The following is a 21,708-nucleotide window of genomic DNA, read 5'->3' as shown; positions in this document are numbered from 1 at the left end:
AGACCCTGCTGTAACCTTCAATAACCAACTTCGCCATCTACAATACCACCCACTTTAGTGTCATTTGCAAACTTGTAATCATGCCTTGTATGTTCTCATCCAAATTGTTGATATAAAACATATACCTGTATAAGGCAATAGGCCCACCATCGATCTTCGAAGCACACCACTAATCACTGGCCTCCAGTTTGAAAAACAACCTTCCATCGTCACCATCTGCATTCTTCCGTGAAGCCAATTTTCTATCCAGTCGGCGAGCTCCCTTTGGATCCCAACCTTCCAGAGCAGCCTACCATGCGGAACCGTGTCAAATGCCTCGCTGTAATCCCTTTATACAATGTCTACAGCTCCGCCCTCAAACTTTATTGATCACACCTTCAAATAACTCAATCAAATTTGTGAGATGATCTCCCACATACAAAACCATGCTGACCATCCCTAAATCAGCCCTTGACTATCTAAATTCATGTATACCTTATCCTTCAGAATACTCTCTAGTAACTTTCCGATCACAGATGTTAGACTCACTGGCCTATAATTTCCAGGCTTATCCTTGCAGCCCTTCTTAAATAGAGGCACAACATTTGCCACCCTCCAGACTTCCAGCACCTCACATGTATCTAATGATGACTCATAAATCTCAGCCAGGGCACCAGCAATTTCTTCTCTGGCTTCCCACAGTGTCCTCAGGTATATTTGACCAGGCCCGGGAGATTTGTCTACCTCCATACATGTTAGGATTTTCGGCACCTTCTCGACCATAATCCTGACTGCCCTTAAGTTCATGATTTCTCTACAGTAAAAACAGAGGGGAAATACTCATTGAGGACCTTGCCCATCTCCTGTGGCTCCACACAGAGGTGACCGCTTTGGTTCTCGAAGGGCCCTATTCTCCCTCTGGTTACCTTTTCCCCTTAATGTACTTATGAAATCTCTTTGGATTTTCCTTAATATTATCTGCCACAGCTGTCTCCTGCCCCCTTTTGGCCTTCCTAACTTCCTTCTTTAGAAGGCTCCTCAGTTCTCAAAACTCCTCCAGGGATACACTTGATCCCAAAGATAGACACAAAAAGCTGGAGTAACTGAGTGGGACAGGCAGCATCTCTGGAGTGGCGTTTCGGGTCGAGACCCTTCTTCAGATCCGAAATGTCACCCATTCCTTCTCTCCAGAGATGCTGCCTGTCCCGCTGAGTTACTCCAGCTTTTTGTGTCTATCTTCGATTTAAGCCAGCATCTGCAGTTCCTTCCCACACATACACTTGATCCCAGCTGCCTATCCCTGTCCCATGACTCTTTCTTATTCCTGACCAGAGTCTCAATTTCTCTCGTCATCCAAGCTTCCTTATGTCCACGTGCCTTGCCCTTCAATCTAACAGGAACATGCATGTCCTGAACTCTTGTCAACACATTTTTAAAACGCATCCCACTGTTTCTTTTTCTGCAAACAACCGCCTCCAATCGACTTGAGTGAGTTCCTGTCTAATACCTTCACAGTTGGCCTTGCCCCTATATAGAATTTTAACTTGTGGGCCCACCCTGTCTTTATCCATTACTATCTTAAACCTAATAGAACAGTGGTTGCTGGTCCCCAAAGACTCATCCATGAACCATTCAGCCACTTGCACTTACCAATTTCCTAAGACAAGATCAAGCCTTGCCCTCTCCCATGTTGGGCCCTCTACCTATTGCCTGAGGAAACTTTTCTGAATACATTTGTCAAATTCTGCCATGTCTAAATCTTTTGCACTATGACATTCCCAGTCAATGGGAAAGTTAAAATCCTCTACAATTACTACCTTATTAGTCCTGCATCAGGCTGCAATCTCCTGGCATATTTAAAGCCCTGTCCCACGGTACGAGTTCATTCCAAGAGCTCTCCCGAGTTTGCCCTGATTCGAACTCGGAGATTTACGGTAATGGCCACTCGTCGGTACTCGGGGCTCGCGTGGACATTTTTCAACATGTTGAAAAATCTTCACAAGTCTTCCCGTGCTTACCTGCCGTTAGCGAGTCTTCCCGAGTACCTGTTGTTAGCGATACGAGCCGCTAAGAGACGTCCCCGAGCTCCGACGTACCCGCTACGTTCATTCTCCGTGCTTACCACGAGTTTGATTTTTTTAAACTCGGGAGAGCTCTTGGAATGAACTCATATTGTGGGACAGGGCCATTATTTTTACCCTTCTAATTCTAATTTGAGTAATTCTAATTTACTCTTCCAATTACTACTATTTATGGCCTGCAGTACACTCCCAATAAGATGATAATTCCTTTTTTATTCCTCAGCTACACCCATATATCCTGGATGAACCATCAGTATTGTCATCTCGGACTACTGCTGTGACATCCTTCTGAATCAATAAAGCAACACCCCTCCTCTTTTACCCCCTCCTCTATCTCTCCTGCAGTATCTGTACCCTGTAACATTAAGCTGCCAATCCTGTTCCTCTTTACTAGGCCTTTATAATGGCTACAACTTCCTCGTCGCAAGAACCTATCCACGCCCTGAGCTCATCTGCGTTACCTGTTAGGCCTCTCATGTTAAATTAAGTCCAATTCAAACCAACAGTCCTTTCTTGCACCCTGTCATGCTCCTGCCTATTCTGTCCACTGAGCTTCCTTTCATCGCCATCCATACCGACTTCCGGCCTCTCACCTGCTTCAGTGCTGCATATGATCCCACCCCCCTTACAATTTCAGCATCTCATGTAGCATCTGAAGAATGAAAAGCAGAGTTAACACTTTAGATTCCAGAACTATCACCAGAACAGTTCTGACGAAGAGTCAAGGTCCTGTCCCACTTGGGCGTCATTTATGCGTCATTTACACAACATCATTTACACGTCATGACACACGGCGCGCGCATTGTGATGCGCACGTGATGCACGCATGGCCTGCATTACGCTCGCATGGTGCATGGTGACATAGGCAGTGACGTAGGAGGTGACGTACGGTCCCCAGGATTTTGGGATTCATAAATGCTTTGCGCGCCAACTGCATGACACACAAATGACACCCAAGTGGGACAGGCCCTTTATGTCTGAACCATTAACTGTTTCACTTTCACAGATGCTACCTGACGCGCAGAGTATATCCAGCATTCCGGTTTTATTTGCGATTTGCAGCATATGAATTTTCAATTACTTTTTGATTTTTAATTTGTTTTGGATCTGCATAGCGCTGCAATGATTACTTGGAGGTGCCTGATAGTGAGGGTTCAGCTGATAATAAGACTTTTCCCAATTATTATCCATTTATTGTCATCAGCTGAGTAGTTTATATCGTAATACACTATTTCCGAACTTAGCAGAATCAATGCCCTTTTCACTATTGTGAGTATTATCACTATTGTATTATCACTAACATTTTAATTTCTGCCATCAATTATGTTGTCATTGTAATATGACCAAAAATGAATCTCATATTTTGGACGTGCAATACAAATGCGCACATACTCTTGACACATTAAATGGACATGTGCCGGATAAACACGGAAAGGTATCAGTAATCAGCCTCTTCTCTGACATTATTAGTTTAAGCTAATTTAAGACACAAATGCTCTATTTCTTGAGGCTGTGCTTTGGTTAAAATCTGTTCTCTACAGTTAATATAATATTAATTCCTTGCCCACTGTAGCATCCTAAATGAACAACATGGGCGTCATCTGAGTGGATATGTTGGTAGCTCAATAGTGAAATTTGTACTCTTACTCATAAATCAACAATCTTACTTTTATAAGATAACTCGCGTTCCTCTGCCTGTTATTAATCTAAGGTGTGACCTAAGTACTCCCTTATGACATGGACTGGACAATCAGATCTTCTGTAAATGTATTTATCCAGCCATCCTGAGATAAGCCTTCATTGGAACCGATAAACGACTTTATCTCAGGAGCATGCAAATGGACATTATAATTGAACTTATTCAATTCAGAATATGCAATTTATCTTCACACAGTGATACAAAATAAAGTCTATGCACACTTTCCTACATAGTTATTTTTATAGATGTAGAAGGAAAATAAATAAGGTAATAGTTCAAGAATTATAGCTTACTAATATTTGTCTTTTACTTTTTTTTGCTTTCAACAGAAGTTTGGCGAATAATAACCTTCAAACACTTCCTAAAGAGTTATTTAAAGACCTGGATGCATTAACCAACGTGTAAGAACTATTGGTGCCTTGTAAAACGTTGTGCATTGTTTTAGTGCTGAATGATTTGAAGAATAGTTTGCAGAAAGAGCAGGCAGTTTTGTGGTTACATATTGTAGCTTTGTAACCAAAAGGAAATTCAGGACTCAATGTTCTGGAGTAACTCAGTGGGTCAAGCAGCATCTCCAGAGAACAGGGATAGATGACGCTACAGGTTAGAACCCTTCTTCTTCGTGTGGGTAGGTGTGAAGGTCACGACTCCTGTGCAGGCGTGTTTATGAATGCAGAAATCCTGAAATCCCATACAACTGATCAAACTGGCAAGTATGGTGTGTTCCGACATAGGTTCCAGTGAGGGAACAGGAACTTTCCGTAAAATGTTTCCAGCGGCGGATCGGGAGCTTTCTGTGTAATGTTTGCAAATTGCAAGTACTTTTTAAAAATTGATTGTGTCAACTTAAGCCCCTGTACCACTTTCATGACCTAATCTGCCGAGTTTGCCCTTACTCGTAGCATGGTTGCCACGAGGTCGTAGGAGGTCTTTGTAACTCTTCCTCATGCTCGTGAGTGGTCTCCGTGTACTCGTGGCCTCAAGTAGGTTGCGGTTGCGGTGTTTTTTCCAGCCTGATAAAAAATGTCCACGAGTTAAAAAAAAGGTTGGCATGGAAAAAATTGATACTTTTTACTCTTAGGTAGGTCGTACGTAGGTCGTGATAGTAGTCGTAGGTAGTGGTAGGTCGGTAACTGGCCCTAGAAAAAAAATGCAAACATTACATCATTTTATCATGTGATAATTTTCCACTCGTAGTTAGTCGTAGTTGGTCTTAGGTGTGGAAGACTGATGTCGAGGGGTGTCGTAGACATAGTTGTAGACATAGTCATAGGAGGTCGTAGACATCGTCGTAGGAGGTCGTAGACATAGTCATAGGAGGTCGTAAACATAGTCGTAGGAGGTAGTAGAAGGTCTTTTACTTTGGCGAGTCAACATGTCCTTGAAATTTTTTTCAACTCGTCTAGGGTCTTCTAAACTCGTGGATTAGATCGTCCAAGTGGGACAAGCCCTTTAAATGAATTAATCTTTCTGTGGACTTTTGATGTACTGTGGAATTTCTATGTCATTACATTATTTCAGCTTTTCCAAATTGGATTATTTTAACTACTTTCAATATATTTATGAATTTCAGATGCGGCAGTTCATCTGTATGAGTCAGGGATCAGGAATGATGTTCAGGGAATGATGGCAGCTTGGAGTCAGGATGTGTCGATGATGGGGCAGTAGAAGAGTGGGGGTGGGGGGGTGGGAGGGGTGTCAGGTGATAAGATCACTGGGCGGGAGAAGCTGGGAAAGGCAATACAGTGAGGAAGTCGCTGCTGGGTTGGTGTGGGTGTGGGTGTGTGTGAAGGTTAGACGTTAAGTAATAGGACTTATCTTACTAAAGACCAAGTGGAGAATTGCACAGGCTAATCCAGAAGAGACTGACAACATTTGCGTATCAAGAGTCAAGAGTGTTTTATTGTCATATGTCCCAGATAGAACAATGAAATTCTTACTTGCAGCAGCACAACAGAATATGTAAACATAGTACACTGTAAACAATATAATAATTGAGAGAGATAATTTTTTTTAGTGTGTGTATATATACAGTCTGAAGAAGTGTCTCAACCCAAAACATCACCCATTCCTTCTCTCCAGAGATGCTGCCTGTCCTGCTGAGTTACTCCAGTTTTTTGTGTCTATCTTCAGTTTAAACCAGCATTTGCAGTTCCTTCTTATACACACATATGCATACGTACATATGTAAGGAATATATTCGGAAAAGGGGGTTCCCCTCTTCCATTATTAATGAGGCTCTCACAAGGGTTTCCTCGATATCCCGCAGCTCTGCTCTTGCTCCCCCTCCCCCCATTCGTAACAAGGACAGAGTCTCCCTTGTCCTCACCTTCCACCCCATCAGCCATCGCATGCAACATATAATACTCCAACATTTTCACCACCTCCAACGGGATACCACCACTGGCCACATCTTCCCATTTCCACCCCTTTCTGGATAAAAGTGTGCTACAGAGCATTTTGTTTAGTGTAGAAATACAGAACGACAGTAGGGAACAGGCCCTTCAGCTCACTAAGCCCACTCCGACCAGCGATCACACCCATTCACAACTTCTGTTATCCCAGTTTCACATCCTATACGCTAGGGGCAATCTGCAGAATCCAATTAACCTACAAACCTGCATGTCATTGGAATGTGGGAAAAAACCGAAGCACCGTCAGAGGGAGAACGTGTAAACTCCACTCAGACAGCACCCGAGGTCAGGATCTCTCTGGCTCTGTACGGCAGCAACTCTAGCCCTGTACCACTGTGCACCCGCAGTCAATTTGCCCCAGTGCAGAGGGGACTACGTCATGACATATTACTGAGTAATTACAGCATGCTTTGTTTCATCTCAAACATCTGTGGTCTCATCTAATACAGGCAAATGGAATTAGTGTAGAAAGAAGGGCCAGCATGGACATAGTGGGCTGAAGAGCCCATTTTTGTGCTCAGCAGAGTGGTGGCACAGCAACACAGTGGTAGAGTTGCTGCCTTACAGTGTGAGACACTCGGGTTCGATCCTGACTACGGGTGCTGTCGGTGCAGAGTATCCCTGGATGCTCCGGTTTCCGCCCACACTCCAAAAATGTACAGGTCTGTAGGTTAAATGGCTTCTGTTAGATGTAAATTGTCCCTAGTGTGTGTGCGATAGTGCCAGTGTATGGGGTTATTGGTGGTTGGTGCAGACTCGCTGGGCCGAAGGGCCTGTTACCACACTGTATCTCTAAAGTCTAAAGTAAAGACTCCATGATTCAAATTTAATGTTGCTCAACACATACAAAAATCACACACATAGCCATGTTTAATGTTCTTCAAAATATTTCATCCATATTGATGTCTTATCAAACTTATTTTTTGCTGATTAGCATATTTGCAAAAATCAAATGCGTTTCCAAATTGGGGAATTAAAACCTATTTGCAATGAGCTTCTGAATCAAACCTGTAAATGCTAATTAGAAGCTTCAGCAAACCACTAAACTCCTCCCTGCAACCCACACCCAAAAAACCCAATGACAGGGCCAAACATGCTACCATGCAATTCTTTACAAGGGCCACGAGATCTTGACTGAAATTCTCGCACAGCTCAGCATTTTTGTGCCAACTTAATATGTGCATAAAAGTCTAAAGTCACCAACCTGAACGACTACCCTAACTCCAATCCCAATGAAGTGCTTCGAAAGGCTGGTCCTCTCCCACATCAAATTCAGCATCCCTGCCTCACTGGACTCTCATCAATTTGCATACAGGGCAAATAGATCAACAGAGGATGCCATCTCTCTGGCTCTTCACACTGTCCTGACTCACCTGGACAGACAGGGCACGTATGTGATGATGCTCTTCGTTGACTATAGCTCTGCATTCAATACGGTCATCCCCACCAAGCTCACCACCAAACTCCACCAGCTAGGCCTCAGCTCGCCGATATGCGATTGGATCCTGAACTTTCTGATGGAGCGACCGCAGGTAGTGAGACTGGGCCCGCACCTGTCCTCCACTATCACCCTGAGCACCGGCACACCACAGGGCTGTGTACTAAGCCCCATGCTCTACTCCCTCTTCACTCACGACTGTGTTCCTGCATTCGACACCAACACCATCATGAAGTTTGTAGACGACACAACAGTGATTGGGCTGATCACCAACGGTGATGAAACAAAATACAGAGCGGAGGTGCAGAACCTGGCGGACTGGTGCGCACGTAACAACTTGTCACTAAACACCTCCAAGACCAAGGAGCTGATTATTGACTTCAGGAGGTCCCATAATGGAGAATACGCCCCAATCTCCATTTACGGGGAAAGTGTGGAGAGAGTGTCCAGCTTTAAGTTTCTGGGCACTCACATTTCAGAGGACCTCACATGGTCCACCAACACCGCTGCGCTGGTCAAGAAGGCACAGCAACGACTGTTCTTCCTGAGGACATTAAAAAAGACTGGTCTGCCCCAACAGCTGCTGACAACATTCTACCGCTGCACCACAGAGAGCATATTAACGTATGGCATCTCTGTGTGGTATCTCAGCTGCACGGAGGCGGAGAGGAGAGCTCTTCAGCGCGTCGTCCACAGAGCGCAGAGGATTATTGGGACACAGCTACCAGCCTTAGAGGGCATCTACCACACACGGTGCCTCAGGAAGGCCGTCAGCATCCATAAAGACTCCTCACACCCTTGTAACGGACTGTTTGAACTACTTCCCTCCGGCAGACGTTACAAGGCCTTCTACTCCCGAACCTCCAGACTCAGAAACCGCTTAATTCCCAGAGCTATCGCGGCTCTGAACCGGCCCTGCTGAGTGCCCCCCACCCCCCCCCCCTGCACTGTCTCCCTCAGATGGTCACGTCGCACAGTTTATTTATTTATTTTACTTTTCTTTTACATCGGTTGGAGCTGCATACTAAATCTCGTTGCACTGATGTGCAATGACAATAAAAGATATTATTATTATTATTATTATTATTATTATTATTATTATTAAAAGGATGATTGGGGAATTCCTGGGCCAGTACCTTCTTCCACAAATGAACAACGTACTTTCCCTTAGTATGACACACATCCACAGGCAATGTACTGAGCAATCAAGTGGTGTATAAAGTTTGTTTTTGTATTAATTGCCCAATATTGCACTGTAAAGCTGAGGCTTCCAAAAGGAATACTTATCAAATGGAGAGAAGACGCCTGCTTCATTGTTATTTACAGGACCTGATGAGAGAAAGTTCAGTGGACAGAATAGGCAGGAGCATGGCAGAGAGAGAAGAAGGACTGTTGTATTGAATTGCACGTATTTTAATATGAGAAGCCTGACGGGCGAGGCAGGTGAACTCGGGGTGTGGATAGCTCCGTGCAGCTGGGATGTTGTCACCTGGTTACGAGAGGGGCAGGACTGGCAGCCTAATGTTCCAGGGTACAGATGCTACAGGAGAGATGGAGAGGGGGGTAAAAGAAGAGGAGTTGTTACTTTATTGATTAAGGAGAATGGCACGGCAGTAGTCCAAAATTACATTACTAATGTTTGTCCAGTGAGGCTATATGGGTGGAGCTGAGAAATAAACAAAGAATGATCACCTTGTTGGGAGAGTACTACAGCACTCCAAATAGTCAAAGGGATTTAGAAAACCAAATGTGCCAGGGGATTACAGCCAGATGCAAGACTAATAAGGTTGTCATGGTAGGGGTAGTTTGGGATCAAGTGTATCCCTGGAGGAGTTTTGACAACTAAGGAACATGTTAAAGAAGGAAGGTGGACAAAGATGCTGGAGTAACTCAGCGGGTGAGGCAGCATCTCTAGTGAGAAGGAGAAGGCGACTTTTCGGGTGGAGACCCTTCTTCAGACGTCTCGACCCAAAACGTTGTCTTTTCCTTCTCTCCAGAGATGCTGCCTCACCCGCTGAGTTACTCCAGCACTTTTGCCTATCTTTGATTTTTCCAGCATTGGCAGTTCTTTCTTAAACATGTTAAAGAAGGAAATCAGCCGGGCAAAAAGGGGGGCAGGAGATAGCTCTGCTAGATACTATTAAGGATAATCCAACTTTTTCTATATAGACTGGGACTGTAATAGTGCAAATGGTTTAGACGGGGCTAAATTTGTCAAACGTGTTCAGGAAAATCTCCTCAGGCAATATGTAGAGGGTCCTACACACGAGAAGGCAACACTTGATCTAGTCTTAGGAAATTGGGCGTGGCAAGTGGATGAAGTGTTTGTGGATGAGCCTTTTGGGACCAGTGACCACAATTCTATTAGATTTAAGATAGTCATGGATAAAGACAGGTGGCCCGCGAGTTAAAATTCTAAATTGAGGCAAGGCCAACCTTGAAGGTATTTGACGGGAACTCACTCAATTTGATTGGAGCACGTTGTTTGTGAGGAAATAGAACATCCAGAAAGTGTAATGCTTTCAAAAGTGTAGTGACTAGAGTTCAGGGCATGCATGTTCCTGTTAGAGTGAATGTCACGTCAGTAAGGGTATAAGGAAGCTTGGATTATGAGAGAAATTAAGGCTCTAATGAAGAATAAGAAGGAGACATGTTGCAGGTATAGGCAGGTGGGATCAAGTGTAACCCTGAAGGGGTTTTGAGAACTGAGGACAATGTTATATTTGCGCTATGCAAGTTATGACAAACTGCAATAAGATGACCAACCAGATAAGGGCCTGTCCCACTTTCATGACCTAATTCACGACCTCTGCCGAGTTTGCCCTTGACTCATACTTGCAGCATGGTCGTCACGAGGTCGTAGGAGGTCGTAGGTAGGCCGTAACAGGTTGTGATGCTAGTCGTAGGTACTCGTGACATCAAGTAGGTCGGGGCGTTTTCTAGCCTGATGAAAAATGTCCACGAGTAAAAAAGGTCATGAATTAGGCCGTGAAAGTGGGACAGGCCATTTAGTCTGCTTTGGAAATACAACAGAAAGATACAAATTGGTGAGAATAACACACAATTCATAAAATACTAACATTGGATCTCTAATATTGACCTAAGTAAGAAATAAGATCTTGATTAAATGTCTCATCTGGATGAAGATACTGTAATATGTCCACAATACCTCCCTTATGAGTGCTTTGATTTGAGGTCAGATTATGTGCTGAATTCACAGTGAAACCATTATTTTCTGAAGTAGTTGTAAAATAAAATATGTATTCCTGCATTTAATCTTTTTATAATGATTACAAATTGCGAGAATAATGAAAGTGTGAATTTGCACATTATAGTAAACCCTCGTTTTAACCAACCCCTTTATAACAGGGAGCAGATGCACCTACTAACGCCACCCTGGTCTCACAAGGGGCACCAGTGAACCCTTCTTCACCAGCTGCTGCACCGTCCAGTTGACGCGGCTGTTGTTGTGGCTCACGTTGTAGTCCCTGAGGACAGGGCTTTCTTCAGGCCGCCTCCACTGACACAATGCGATTGGGATCCATGGGACTCCTTCCCCTCTCACCAGCTGCCGCCTCTTCCTGTTGGTCGTCTCTTTGTCCATTCGGTCCCTTGTTCACTCCACCACCTCCTCCTTCTCGCCCAGAGTCACTGACATACTCCACCTTGGATAATGGCAACAACTGCAGGCGGCATCGGTGGAGGAGGGAGCAGTGGAGTGGACAAGACGGCGGGAGAAGGAGGAGGAGGTAGTGGTGGAATGGGAAGTGGACATAGCGAGGGCCGACAGGAAGAAGCGGCAGCTGGTGAGAGGGGAGGGAGCCCCACGGTGACCGAGGGCATCCTGTTGGTGGTGGCGGCCCAAAGAAAACTCTGCCGGCCAGGGGCTACAATGTGAGCCGTAAGAATGGCTGCATCAACCAGGCGTTGGTGCAGCGGGTGAAGAAGGACTCGCTGGTGCAGACCAACGGCATCGATGCTGAGACTTAACGTGAAATGACACAAAGTGCTAGAGTAACTCAGCAGACTGAATCAGTAAGTAAATGGGTCCTGACCCAAAACATCACCTATCCGTGTTCTCCAAAGATGCTGCCTGACCTGCTGAGTTACTCCAGCAATTTGTGAGCGTATTAACTAGTATCTGCAGTTCTTTGATTCTACTGCATCCAATGATAATACCGTACTCGGTTATGGTGGACAATGGGCAATTATGGACACTAATCCCCCCCTTATGGTTCATTACAATAAGGGATTACTAGTGTTTGCAAAGATTACTTCCATGCTAAAACACATTTTCTTTAAGTAGAGTGGAAAGAAAGATATGCTATTATGACCTAGAGATGTTTGTAATGTTTTATAGACAATGATACAATATAATACAATACAATTTATTGTCATTTGAACCTCAAATGCAGTTCAAACGAAATTTGGTTTCTGCAGTCATACAAAAAGAAAAGAGTCAAGACACACAACCAACACAATTCACACAAACATCCATCACAGTGAATCTCCTCACTGTGATGGAAGGCAAAGTCTTGTCTCTCCCCTGTGTTGCATTCTTCTCCCGATGTTAAAGCCCCCGGCGGGCGATGGCAAGTCCCGCGGCCGTAAAAGCCACGTTGGGTGATGTAAGGTTCCGCTCCAGGTCATTTTCAACCCCGCAACTCGGGCGGGAGAAGTTGCCATTGCGGCAGCTCCGAAAAGTGGTCTCCCACCAGGGACCCGTGAGCTCCCGATGTCTCCGTCCACTGGGCCTGCGGCTGGAACCTCCGAGCTCCGGAGTCGGGTCGCAGCCACGCGCCACCACCGCTCCCCACGCTCCGAAGCTGGCCAGCCCCACGATGGAAAGTCCGCAGACTCCATGACTGGAGCCCCCAGGTCGATCCGGTTGGAGGCCGCTCCACGGTGCTAGGCCCCAACAATGTAGTGTATTCTACATATACCTACATATATATTCTACTTTTGTGAATATATCATGCTTTAAATGTAACCATAGGATATGCCTCGTGTCATCAATTAAAACTGCTTTTCTTCACAGAGAACTTGGCGGCAATTCATTCCACTGTGATTGCAAATTGAAATGGCTGGTGGGATGGTTGATGAACACCAATGCAACAGTTGACCAGATCTATTGTGCAAGTCCAGTACAGTATAAGGGAAAGAAGATAAGCAACCTCTCACTGAAAGAATTTGACTGCATGATTGCAGGTGACTCAATCAGACTGTTAGATATATTTGTACATGGCGTAGAGTTTAGTTTAGAGATACAGCGTTGAAACAGGCCCGTCGGCCCACCAAGTCCACACCGACCAGCGATCCCCGCACATTAACACCATCCTACACCCACTAGGGACAATTTACACTTACACCAAGCTGATTAACCTACATACCTGTACTTCTTGGGAGTGCGGGAGGAAACCGAAGATCTCTGAGAAAACCCACACGGTCACGGGGAGAATGTACAAACTCCATACAGACAGCACCCGTAGTAGTTGTAGTTAGAAGTTAGTTGTAGTTAGAATTTCCAAATTGGTGGTATCATGCAACCAGAAAATTGCAAATGCCAGTGTAAACTGAGACCTTTTATGATGCATTCCATCTACTATTTACATGTCGATGGCTCCATCTATGGCTCTTTTTATGAGGGGAGAGAGGCTGATGTGGGTAGTGGATGCCACCAAAGCAATGATCAATGTTCCCATCAGATTGATCAACAGGAGTACACTGTAGTGGATTTGATTCCCAATAGTCCCTTCCTCATCCAGTAGCACAGATGATGCCGTCAGCTGGGTGCCTACATTTTGGAAAAATATTGTTCTCATTTTATTGATTTGATTCTACTTGATTATATTTCTTTAAGCATTGCTATTAGTAGACAAAAACAAACCAGAAAAATTCCCAGAGATTCTCAACTTGAAGAACCAGACATCTCTAGTCCTACATTTAGACAGGTTACTATAGAAAACAAAATAGTCTCATCAACATGCATATTTGCCAATCTTGCTGGTTTGTCTGATGTCTTTCCTGCCACAATGAGATTCTTAAGTCATTTATGAGGGAAGAGAGTTGAGGTGAGTTGAATTTGTCATTGCTTTGTCTTTGCTTTTCGTTTCCTATACCCTCTACAGTGATGGGGGTGAAAGTGGACCACTGTTGAACACCAGTGTGTGATGTGGGGATGTATACATTTGAACATGCTTGCCACAGAAGAGCCCGACACTTTGGGAATAAACAGACCTTTAAAAATTCAGTTTGGACTTTATTTATTTTTTTCCAGAATTCTTTCCTATCTTTTTTGTTACCATGGGACTGAATTGTAGATTATCAGTTGTGTGACTATACCTGTGGAGAATGAAGTTGGGTATGTGGCCCACATTTGCTTTATCTGATGAGCACTGGCGCTTCCCCTAATTCCCAGTGGTCTTCCCTTGTGCATTCCACGTCCTACGCTTGTTTCCAGATTGATAACTGCTGTACATTCTGGTGAATTTAACATAATCACAAAGTAAACTTAATTTCACTTGTAGTATTTTTTAAAGATGGTTATCTACTTCCTAGTTGTGGTGAGAATTCCTATTTTCAGTAATGCATGAAATGCAATTCAGTAATATATCATAGTCACTGCCTCAAAATGGCTGGCAGCATCATCAAGGACCCACACCATCCTGGCCACACACTCATCTCCCCGCTACCTTCAGGTAGAAGGTACAGGAGCCTGAAGACTGCAACATCCAGGTTCAGAAATAGCTACTTCCCCGCAGCCATCTGGCTATTAAACTCCACTGAAACAAATCTCTGAACATTAATAGACCATTATCTGTTTATTTGCACTCTATCTGCTTATTTATTGATGTGTGTAAATATATTTACATAATGGTATATGGACACACTGATATGTTCTGTATTCATGCCGACTATATTCTGTTGTGCTTAAGCAAAGCAAGAATTTCATTGTCCTATCTGGGACACCTGACAATAAACTCCCTTGACTTGACTTGATAGTCACAAATAATGTATGGTGTTTGCTTTCCTTTTCATAGATTTTGCTCCTTACCAAACTCTGAAATTTCAATCCATGTCAATTGAAAGCTTCAATTACATGACCGATATTTATGTAGTAATTGCTCAACCTGTTGCTGGGAATTGCAGCATCTTGGAGTGGGATCACGTGGAAATGGTCTTTCGGAATTTCGACAACATCACTGGTATGGATGTCTGGTTGTCATTTGTAAATTGGGAAACAAAATTATTGGTCTCTGTTCATTGTTTCTGATTTTCTTTTTGGATTTCTACACAGGCACTTCAACAGTTTTCTGTAAGCCGTTGGTCGTCGGGACACAGCTCTTTCTTATTGTTGCCCAGCTCTTTGGTGGCTCTTATATATATAAACGAGATATTTCTGCCAATAAGTTTATTAAAATGCAGGACATAGATATCTTAAAAATAAGAAAACCAAATGACATTGAATCATTTGAAATAGAGGGAGAATGGTTCTTCATTATTGCAGATAGTTCAAAGGGTGGAATCACCACCGTCTACAAATGGAACGGAAATGGATTTTATCCTCATCAATTATTGCATCGTTGGTACAGGGATATAGATGTGGAATACATGGAAATAGCCAACAGCCCACACTTGATCTTGTTAAGCAGTTCCCAACGGCCAGTTGTCTATCAATGGAACAAAGGGAAGAAGGAATTTATTTGGCGCATCGATATCCCAGATTCAGAAGATGTACACGCGGTCAAACATTTTAAAATGAAAGATAACTTATACATTTGCTTAACAAGGTTTCTTGGTGACTCTAAAGTAATGAAATGGGAAGGCTCAATGTTTGTGGAAGTACAGACATTTCCATCAAGAGGCTCCATGGTATTGCAACCTCTTTATATGAATGAATGGCAATACGCCTTTCTGGGAAGTGACTATTCATTTACCCAGATTTTTCAATGGGACATGGACAAAAAGATATTTGTGAAATTTAATGACGTCTTTATCCAGGCTCCACGAGCGTTCACCTCTGTGTTGGCAGACAGCCGTGAGTTTTTGTTTGCATCAAGCTTTAAAGGAACCACGCAAATATATGAACACATTATGATTGACACAAGTGGGATCTAAAAAAGCTGACCTTGATCTGCTTATGTTTAAGGGAAGATTTGTGGAACCACGTATACAAATGCTTATCTTAATGAAATCCATGTGTGATTTTGTATTGCTCTGTGTTAACATAAAGTCTGGTGTAGTCAACACTGCAAATAAATCATTAATTTCTGTTACTTTTCAATAACCTTGCATTTAAGTGACATTTCTAACTCCTCAGAAAATTGAAAGTAATCTGCGCATATTGAATTGGTACCTTTATGCAAAATCACCAGAGTTGGTTGGAATTTGCTGAGGTAACTGATTGGATTGTTCTGCTAAGACATAATTAAGACTAAATCTAAGTCCATAGACTAAGACTGCATCCATAGGTCTGAAATACTGTTGCATAAAAGAGCTCAGTCATGCACATAGACATCTAACAGAGGCTGCTGAAAATCATATCATGAGATGTTGTACCTTTTAGTGTTTCCGGTATTCAGTGTGGGCCACTTAATCAAAAGTAGATCTTCACAATGCTGGGAGAGAATGTCGGGGAGAATTTTGTGTTTAACCTGTACCCTGAACCTGGCATTCACGTGGGGCCCAGTTTACCATAGACTTTAGACCTTAGAGATACTGCACGGAAACAGGCCCTTCGGCCCACCGAGTCCGCGCCGACCAGCGATCACTCCCTACAATAACTTACACATGCTAGGGAGAATTTTACAGCTTACCAAAGCTAATTAACCTACAAATTGTATGTCTTTGGAATGTGGGAGGAAACCGGAACAGCCGGAGAAAACCCATGCGGTGAGAGGGAGAACGTACAAACTCTGTACTGACAGAACCTGTAGTCAGGATCGAACCCGGGTTTCTGGCGCTGTCAGGCAGCAACTCTACCGCTGTGTTACTGTGCTGCCCTGTTTGGTGAGGATGTGAAACGTATTATCACTGGTAGTGAATGAAATGAACAGCATGGATACCTATAAGAGGTAGCTGGACAGGAAGATGAGGAAATATGGAATAGAGGGTATTAATGATAGATTGAGAACGTTACTCAGGAAGACCATAAACAATGGCATGAACTGGTTGGTCAAACAGCCTGTTTCTGTTTTGTGTATCCTACATGATCTGATGAGAAACTAATGTTCTCTGCCATTGAGAAACAGAAAGATGTTCAGATTTAGTTTGATGCCTGTTGTTTAATTTTAGTAGCTCGGTTACATCAATTGTACATTTAAAATGAATCATTTAAAAATGATGTTAGGAGCTAATAAAAATAGTTTCAGACAAATGATCCCAACAGTGGAGAATTACATTTTACCCCCAACGCACTATCGGGAGGGCTAATCCTCAAAACCTTATCCCATTCAACAGATGCCCCAAACAATTGTATGCCTCATTGTCACCTTCCCCTCAGCTAACAATGATCTATTCTTCATTTTCCTTGCACTTCGTCCCTTTTGATCTCTTGTTTTCACACCTTACCCTTCCATATCTCTATGTCTCCCTCACCCCTGACTCGCAGTCTGAAGAAAGGTCTCGACCCTAAATGTTGTCATCCATTCCTTCTCTCCAGAGATGTTGTCTGTCCTGCTGAGTTACTCCAGCATTTTGTGTCTATCTTCGGTGTAAACCAGCATCTGCAGTTCCTTCCTACATGGCCTCTCTTCCTGTTATGCATCCCATCCGACTAGACCTGTCCTCCCCAGTGGCAGAGTGTATGAATGTTAGCCCTGCATTGTATAAAACATATTCATTAGCACACTTTGTATAAGATGTGTTGACTTGTTGCACACCGTTCTATTAATATGCCTAAAGGACCTGTCCCACTTAGGCGATATTTTCGGCGACAGCCAGCGACTGTCACACTTGTAGCAGGTAGCAGAAAAAGCAGCGACTGGACGCCCCCATGACAATGTCTACGACAACCTACCACCTAGTCGATGTCACGCTACCGATAACCGGCAACCCAATCGTCGCGACTAAGGACATCCACCTATGACCATTCCTACGACAACCTACGACCACACAGGTGACAACCGAAGTCAACCTACGTCCACCCATGACAAGCTACGCCAAGCAACGATCCTGTCGGAGACAACTGAAGACAATTCAGTCGCCGGTACCTGTCGCCGGTTGGCGTAGGTAGTCGCCAATGGAATTCACCAAAATCAGCAGCCGGCGACAACCAATGTCACCTGGTGACAAACTGCGTCATCCCGGCGACAACCTACGACAGCACGTACGACAGGAGAAGACAAGCTACGTCAAGCCCACAGTCGCCGAAAAATGTTGAACATTTCAAAATCCATTGGCGACCAAAAAAACGTTACGTCTCTTTAGGCAACTTGAGGAGGCTACTCACGACCATACAGGCGTCACCCCGCGATCATGTAGTGACAGCCTAGTCGCAGGTAGTCGCCGAAAAAAATTGCCTAAGTGGGACAGGCGCTTAAATGCGTACAGTGGATTTACAATGTAACCACATGGTGTTGTATATTCTTCCTTTGTTTCATTCTCTCTTTCAATCATTGCCATACTTGGCAATTACTAGAAATCACTGTGGATAATATTAATGAACGAATCATATAATAATGAGGAATAATGATAATATTAATGAACGAATGCTTCATCTTTGAAATAACTTCCCATTATTATTTACCAAGAAATTTAAAAAATGATTGTGGAAATGTTGAAATGGAATATTGAGGCATATTCTGGGCATGCATATATTATTGGTCCACGGATATTACAAGATTTCTTTAGTTAACAGAAATTTATACTTTGATGGATTTCACCAATTTTTTTCCAGAATTCTGCTGAAGTTATGATAGATAGGTAAAAGAGCAATATAACTTCACATGCTAAGTTTTTAATTATTTTCTTTAAATTCTGCATTTTACACCACAAAACTCTCAGATTTATTGTAAATCCTTTGGTTTTAAAGTGAATCACGGGGGCAACAGGTCAGGTTGAAAGGTTTTGAATGAAGACAGTGGACACTGAACTTTCAGAATAATTACCGATGTTTTCCTGTGAGATTTAGAAATTATCTCTCAGTAAACCTTGTCATTGGATTATTTTGGTACATTGAAACATTTGATGATCTTAAATGCTTCTTCTGATTTTAAGGTGTAATTTTGAAAGATGCACATCTACTCAGAATCTGAATTTGCAGAGAATGATAGTTATAGTTGGAAAAAACAGGCAGCTTTAATAACGTAGCCACTAGTCCACTCATCGATCAGTTTGGAAAAATACAAACTTGAACTATGGATGCAGAATACCGGGAATGTTGGAAATGACTGGACTTTGTGCCTTCCCTCATGGTGGGAGCCATTGTGGGGGGATGTTCTATGTGTTTAAGACTCTCATTGGTATTATGTCTGTATTCTTTTTTTGTGTGCTGCAAAATGGCAAAAAGCATTTCACTTCACTACACCTAGGTGTATGTGAATGTGAGTAATAAAATACCTTTGATACCTTTGATACCTTTGAATTAGCTCTGGATTACAATTAAAACACAAAGTACTTGTGTTAAAACTCCAGGATAAGCGCTCAACTAAGAAAACCAAGCCCAAAGCCAAATTATTATCTAACTATCTAACTAAATATACCAACTTGCAATAAATAACTCTGTATGCAAAAAAACAGCTATCAACATATTAACTAACTCTTTAAAAAAAATCTAATCCTGTAGATGGAAGAATATCATTGGGGTTATCAAGTTGGCACATCCCTGGTGTTTCATTGAGTTAGGCCCATGACATCCCAGATGACACCCAATCTGGACTTAAGGGCCTGTTCCACTTAGGTGACTTGTTAGGTGAGTGCAGGAGACTCATGATCGCCACATGGTCGCCACATGTTCGCTGGTGGTCTCGGGTGAGTCTCCTTCATGGTCACGAGGAGTTCCCGCATTCTGGGAACTAGTCGCGGCCTCAGTATGATCGCCGCAAATTTTGCAACGTTGAAAATTTTTCTGCAACCAAAAATTGGTCGCCATGGAGAAAATCGATACTTTTGTAGTCGTAGGTGCAGTTGTAGTGGGGTCGCCATGTAGTTGTAGGTTGTCGAGGTAGCCGTAGGTAGTTTTAGTTAATCTACATTTTTAAAAAAACCCACGAGTTTTCAGAACCAAGGATAACCGACCGGTAATGTTAAATGTCCGCCTAACTTCACAACTGTGTATCTCTGACTTATTTAAAGTTGTCTGGCTTCTTAAAAGTGTCTCCACTCCTCCTCCCCCCCTTCTCCCCCACTTCTCCCCCCCCCCCCCCCCGCCCTTTTAGAGGACTTAAGGGCCTGTCCCACCAGCATGCGATAGCATGCGTCTAGCCCGACCAAATTTGGTGGCTTGAGGCGTACGGCCTCACGGTGCTGGTCCCAATTCGAACCGCGGAGGCGTATGGAGTTGTGCGGGGCTGGTCCCGACATCATACTCACCAATCAGCTGCGCAGGAGACGGGCCGACTGAATTTGGACGTCGCGCGGCGTTGGGCGGTGACGTCATCACGCAACGGCACGCCGGGCATCGTGCAACGCCGTCAAGACACTGCGTACGATGTCGAGACGCTGTGTACGCCTGTCAAGACGCTGCGTACGCCCGTCGAGGCGCTGCGTACGGCCTCAATGCGGCTGCTAGCCGACAGGCCGTTGTCCCGTGGGATTTTCGGACAGCGCAAGATTTTTGGAGACCCGCGCGATGTCGGGACGAGCCCCACACAACTCCATACGCCTCCGCCGATAGAAGTGGGACCGGCCCCACGAGGCCGTATGCCTCAAGCGACCACGTTTGGTCGCATTAGACGCATACTATCGCTTGCTGGTGGGACAGGCCCTTTACTGTACACTGTGCTAGCCGTCTTTCACCTTGGCTTTGCACCGTGTGAATTTCAGACAGCGTTCCACCTGCTTTCCCTGTCCCCCGCCTTTGCGATGTGTGTGTGTGTGTGTGTGTGTGTGTGTGTGTGTGTGTGTGTGTGTGTGTGTGTGTGTGTGTGTGTGTGTGTGTGTGTGTGTGTGTGTGTGTGTGTGTGTGTGTGTGTGTGTGTGTGTGTGTGTGTGTGTGTGTGTGTGTGTGTGTGTGTGTGTGTGTGTGTGTGTGTGTGTGTGTGTGTGTGTGTGTGTGTGTGTGTGTGTGTTCCACTCTGACGGTCGCTGTTCCAGTTCCCGGTTTTTCAGGCATCACTAATAACAAACAACTAAGGAATTATTGAATTATTTCACAATTTCATGTGAAAACAGTGGAAAGGGAGGAAACAAGAGGGCAAGCGACGTTGGGAGCTACAAGATTGTTTAACATACTTATTCTTATGATAAGCTTTAAACTATTTGCTCATTTCATCATGTATTACAGTGTACTCAATCAACAATGTTGCTGTGAAAGTGAATTTATTGATATCTTATATTAACAAATTCCTAATAAAGAAATCACATTTACAGGAGATAAACTGTGACTAAAAATGTAACCGATAACATTTCATTCTCAAAATATTGTATTGTGGTTCACCTAAACACTGACCTGGAACTATCGTTTTCTTGCATTTCATTGCAGCACTTACAGTGAAGTGAGATAGCCCTCACCTGACACAAGAAAGAAGCAGTTTCCTCTTTGGAGAAGCTATTCCACCCTCCGCATGGATGATAATCCATTGTCCAGACAAACCCAGAATGTGTTCAATGTAGGTGGGGGGGGGGGGGGGGGGGGGGGGGGGTCTTCAAAAATGTTATGCATACTCAAAATTGATTTTAATATTTGGAGTATTTTATCTCTGAATTCTAAATGAGAGCCCTGGTTAATTTTCCAGGTCAGTAACACCCAATTTAATATAATTTATGTAGGAAGGAACTGCAGATGCTGGTTTACACCAAAGATAGATGCAAAATGCTGGAGTAACTCAGAGGGACATGCAGCATCTCTGGAGAGAAGGAATGGGTGACGATTTGAGTCATTTATTATAATACTAAAACTGTTTTAGACTATCAACAATTGTTTAAATTCCTGGCTGA

The 21,708-nt window shown here is 43.7% G+C and overlaps 1 protein-coding gene across 1 annotated transcript in view; it reads left to right on the top strand.

Moving 5' to 3' along the window:
- The window catches only part of lgi1 (leucine rich glioma inactivated 1), a 38,196-nt gene extending 22,298 nt beyond the window's left edge, over positions 1-15,898 (top strand). Inside the window, exons 4-7 of the mRNA XM_033033576.1 lie at positions 4,089-4,160; positions 12,650-12,819; positions 14,652-14,816; positions 14,909-15,898. Coding sequence (XP_032889467.1) covers positions 4,089-4,160; positions 12,650-12,819; positions 14,652-14,816; positions 14,909-15,729 — 1,228 coding nt within the window. The 3' untranslated portion in view covers positions 15,730-15,898. The remainder of the gene's footprint in view (positions 1-4,088; positions 4,161-12,649; positions 12,820-14,651; positions 14,817-14,908) is intronic.
- The last annotated feature ends 5,810 nt before the right edge of the window (positions 15,899-21,708 follow it).

Source organism: Amblyraja radiata, chromosome 15, assembly GCF_010909765.2.
Source record: "Amblyraja radiata isolate CabotCenter1 chromosome 15, sAmbRad1.1.pri, whole genome shotgun sequence".
Taxonomy (NCBI): domain Eukaryota; kingdom Metazoa; phylum Chordata; class Chondrichthyes; order Rajiformes; family Rajidae; genus Amblyraja; species Amblyraja radiata.
This window is presented reverse-complemented; position numbering and strand designations above follow the sequence as displayed.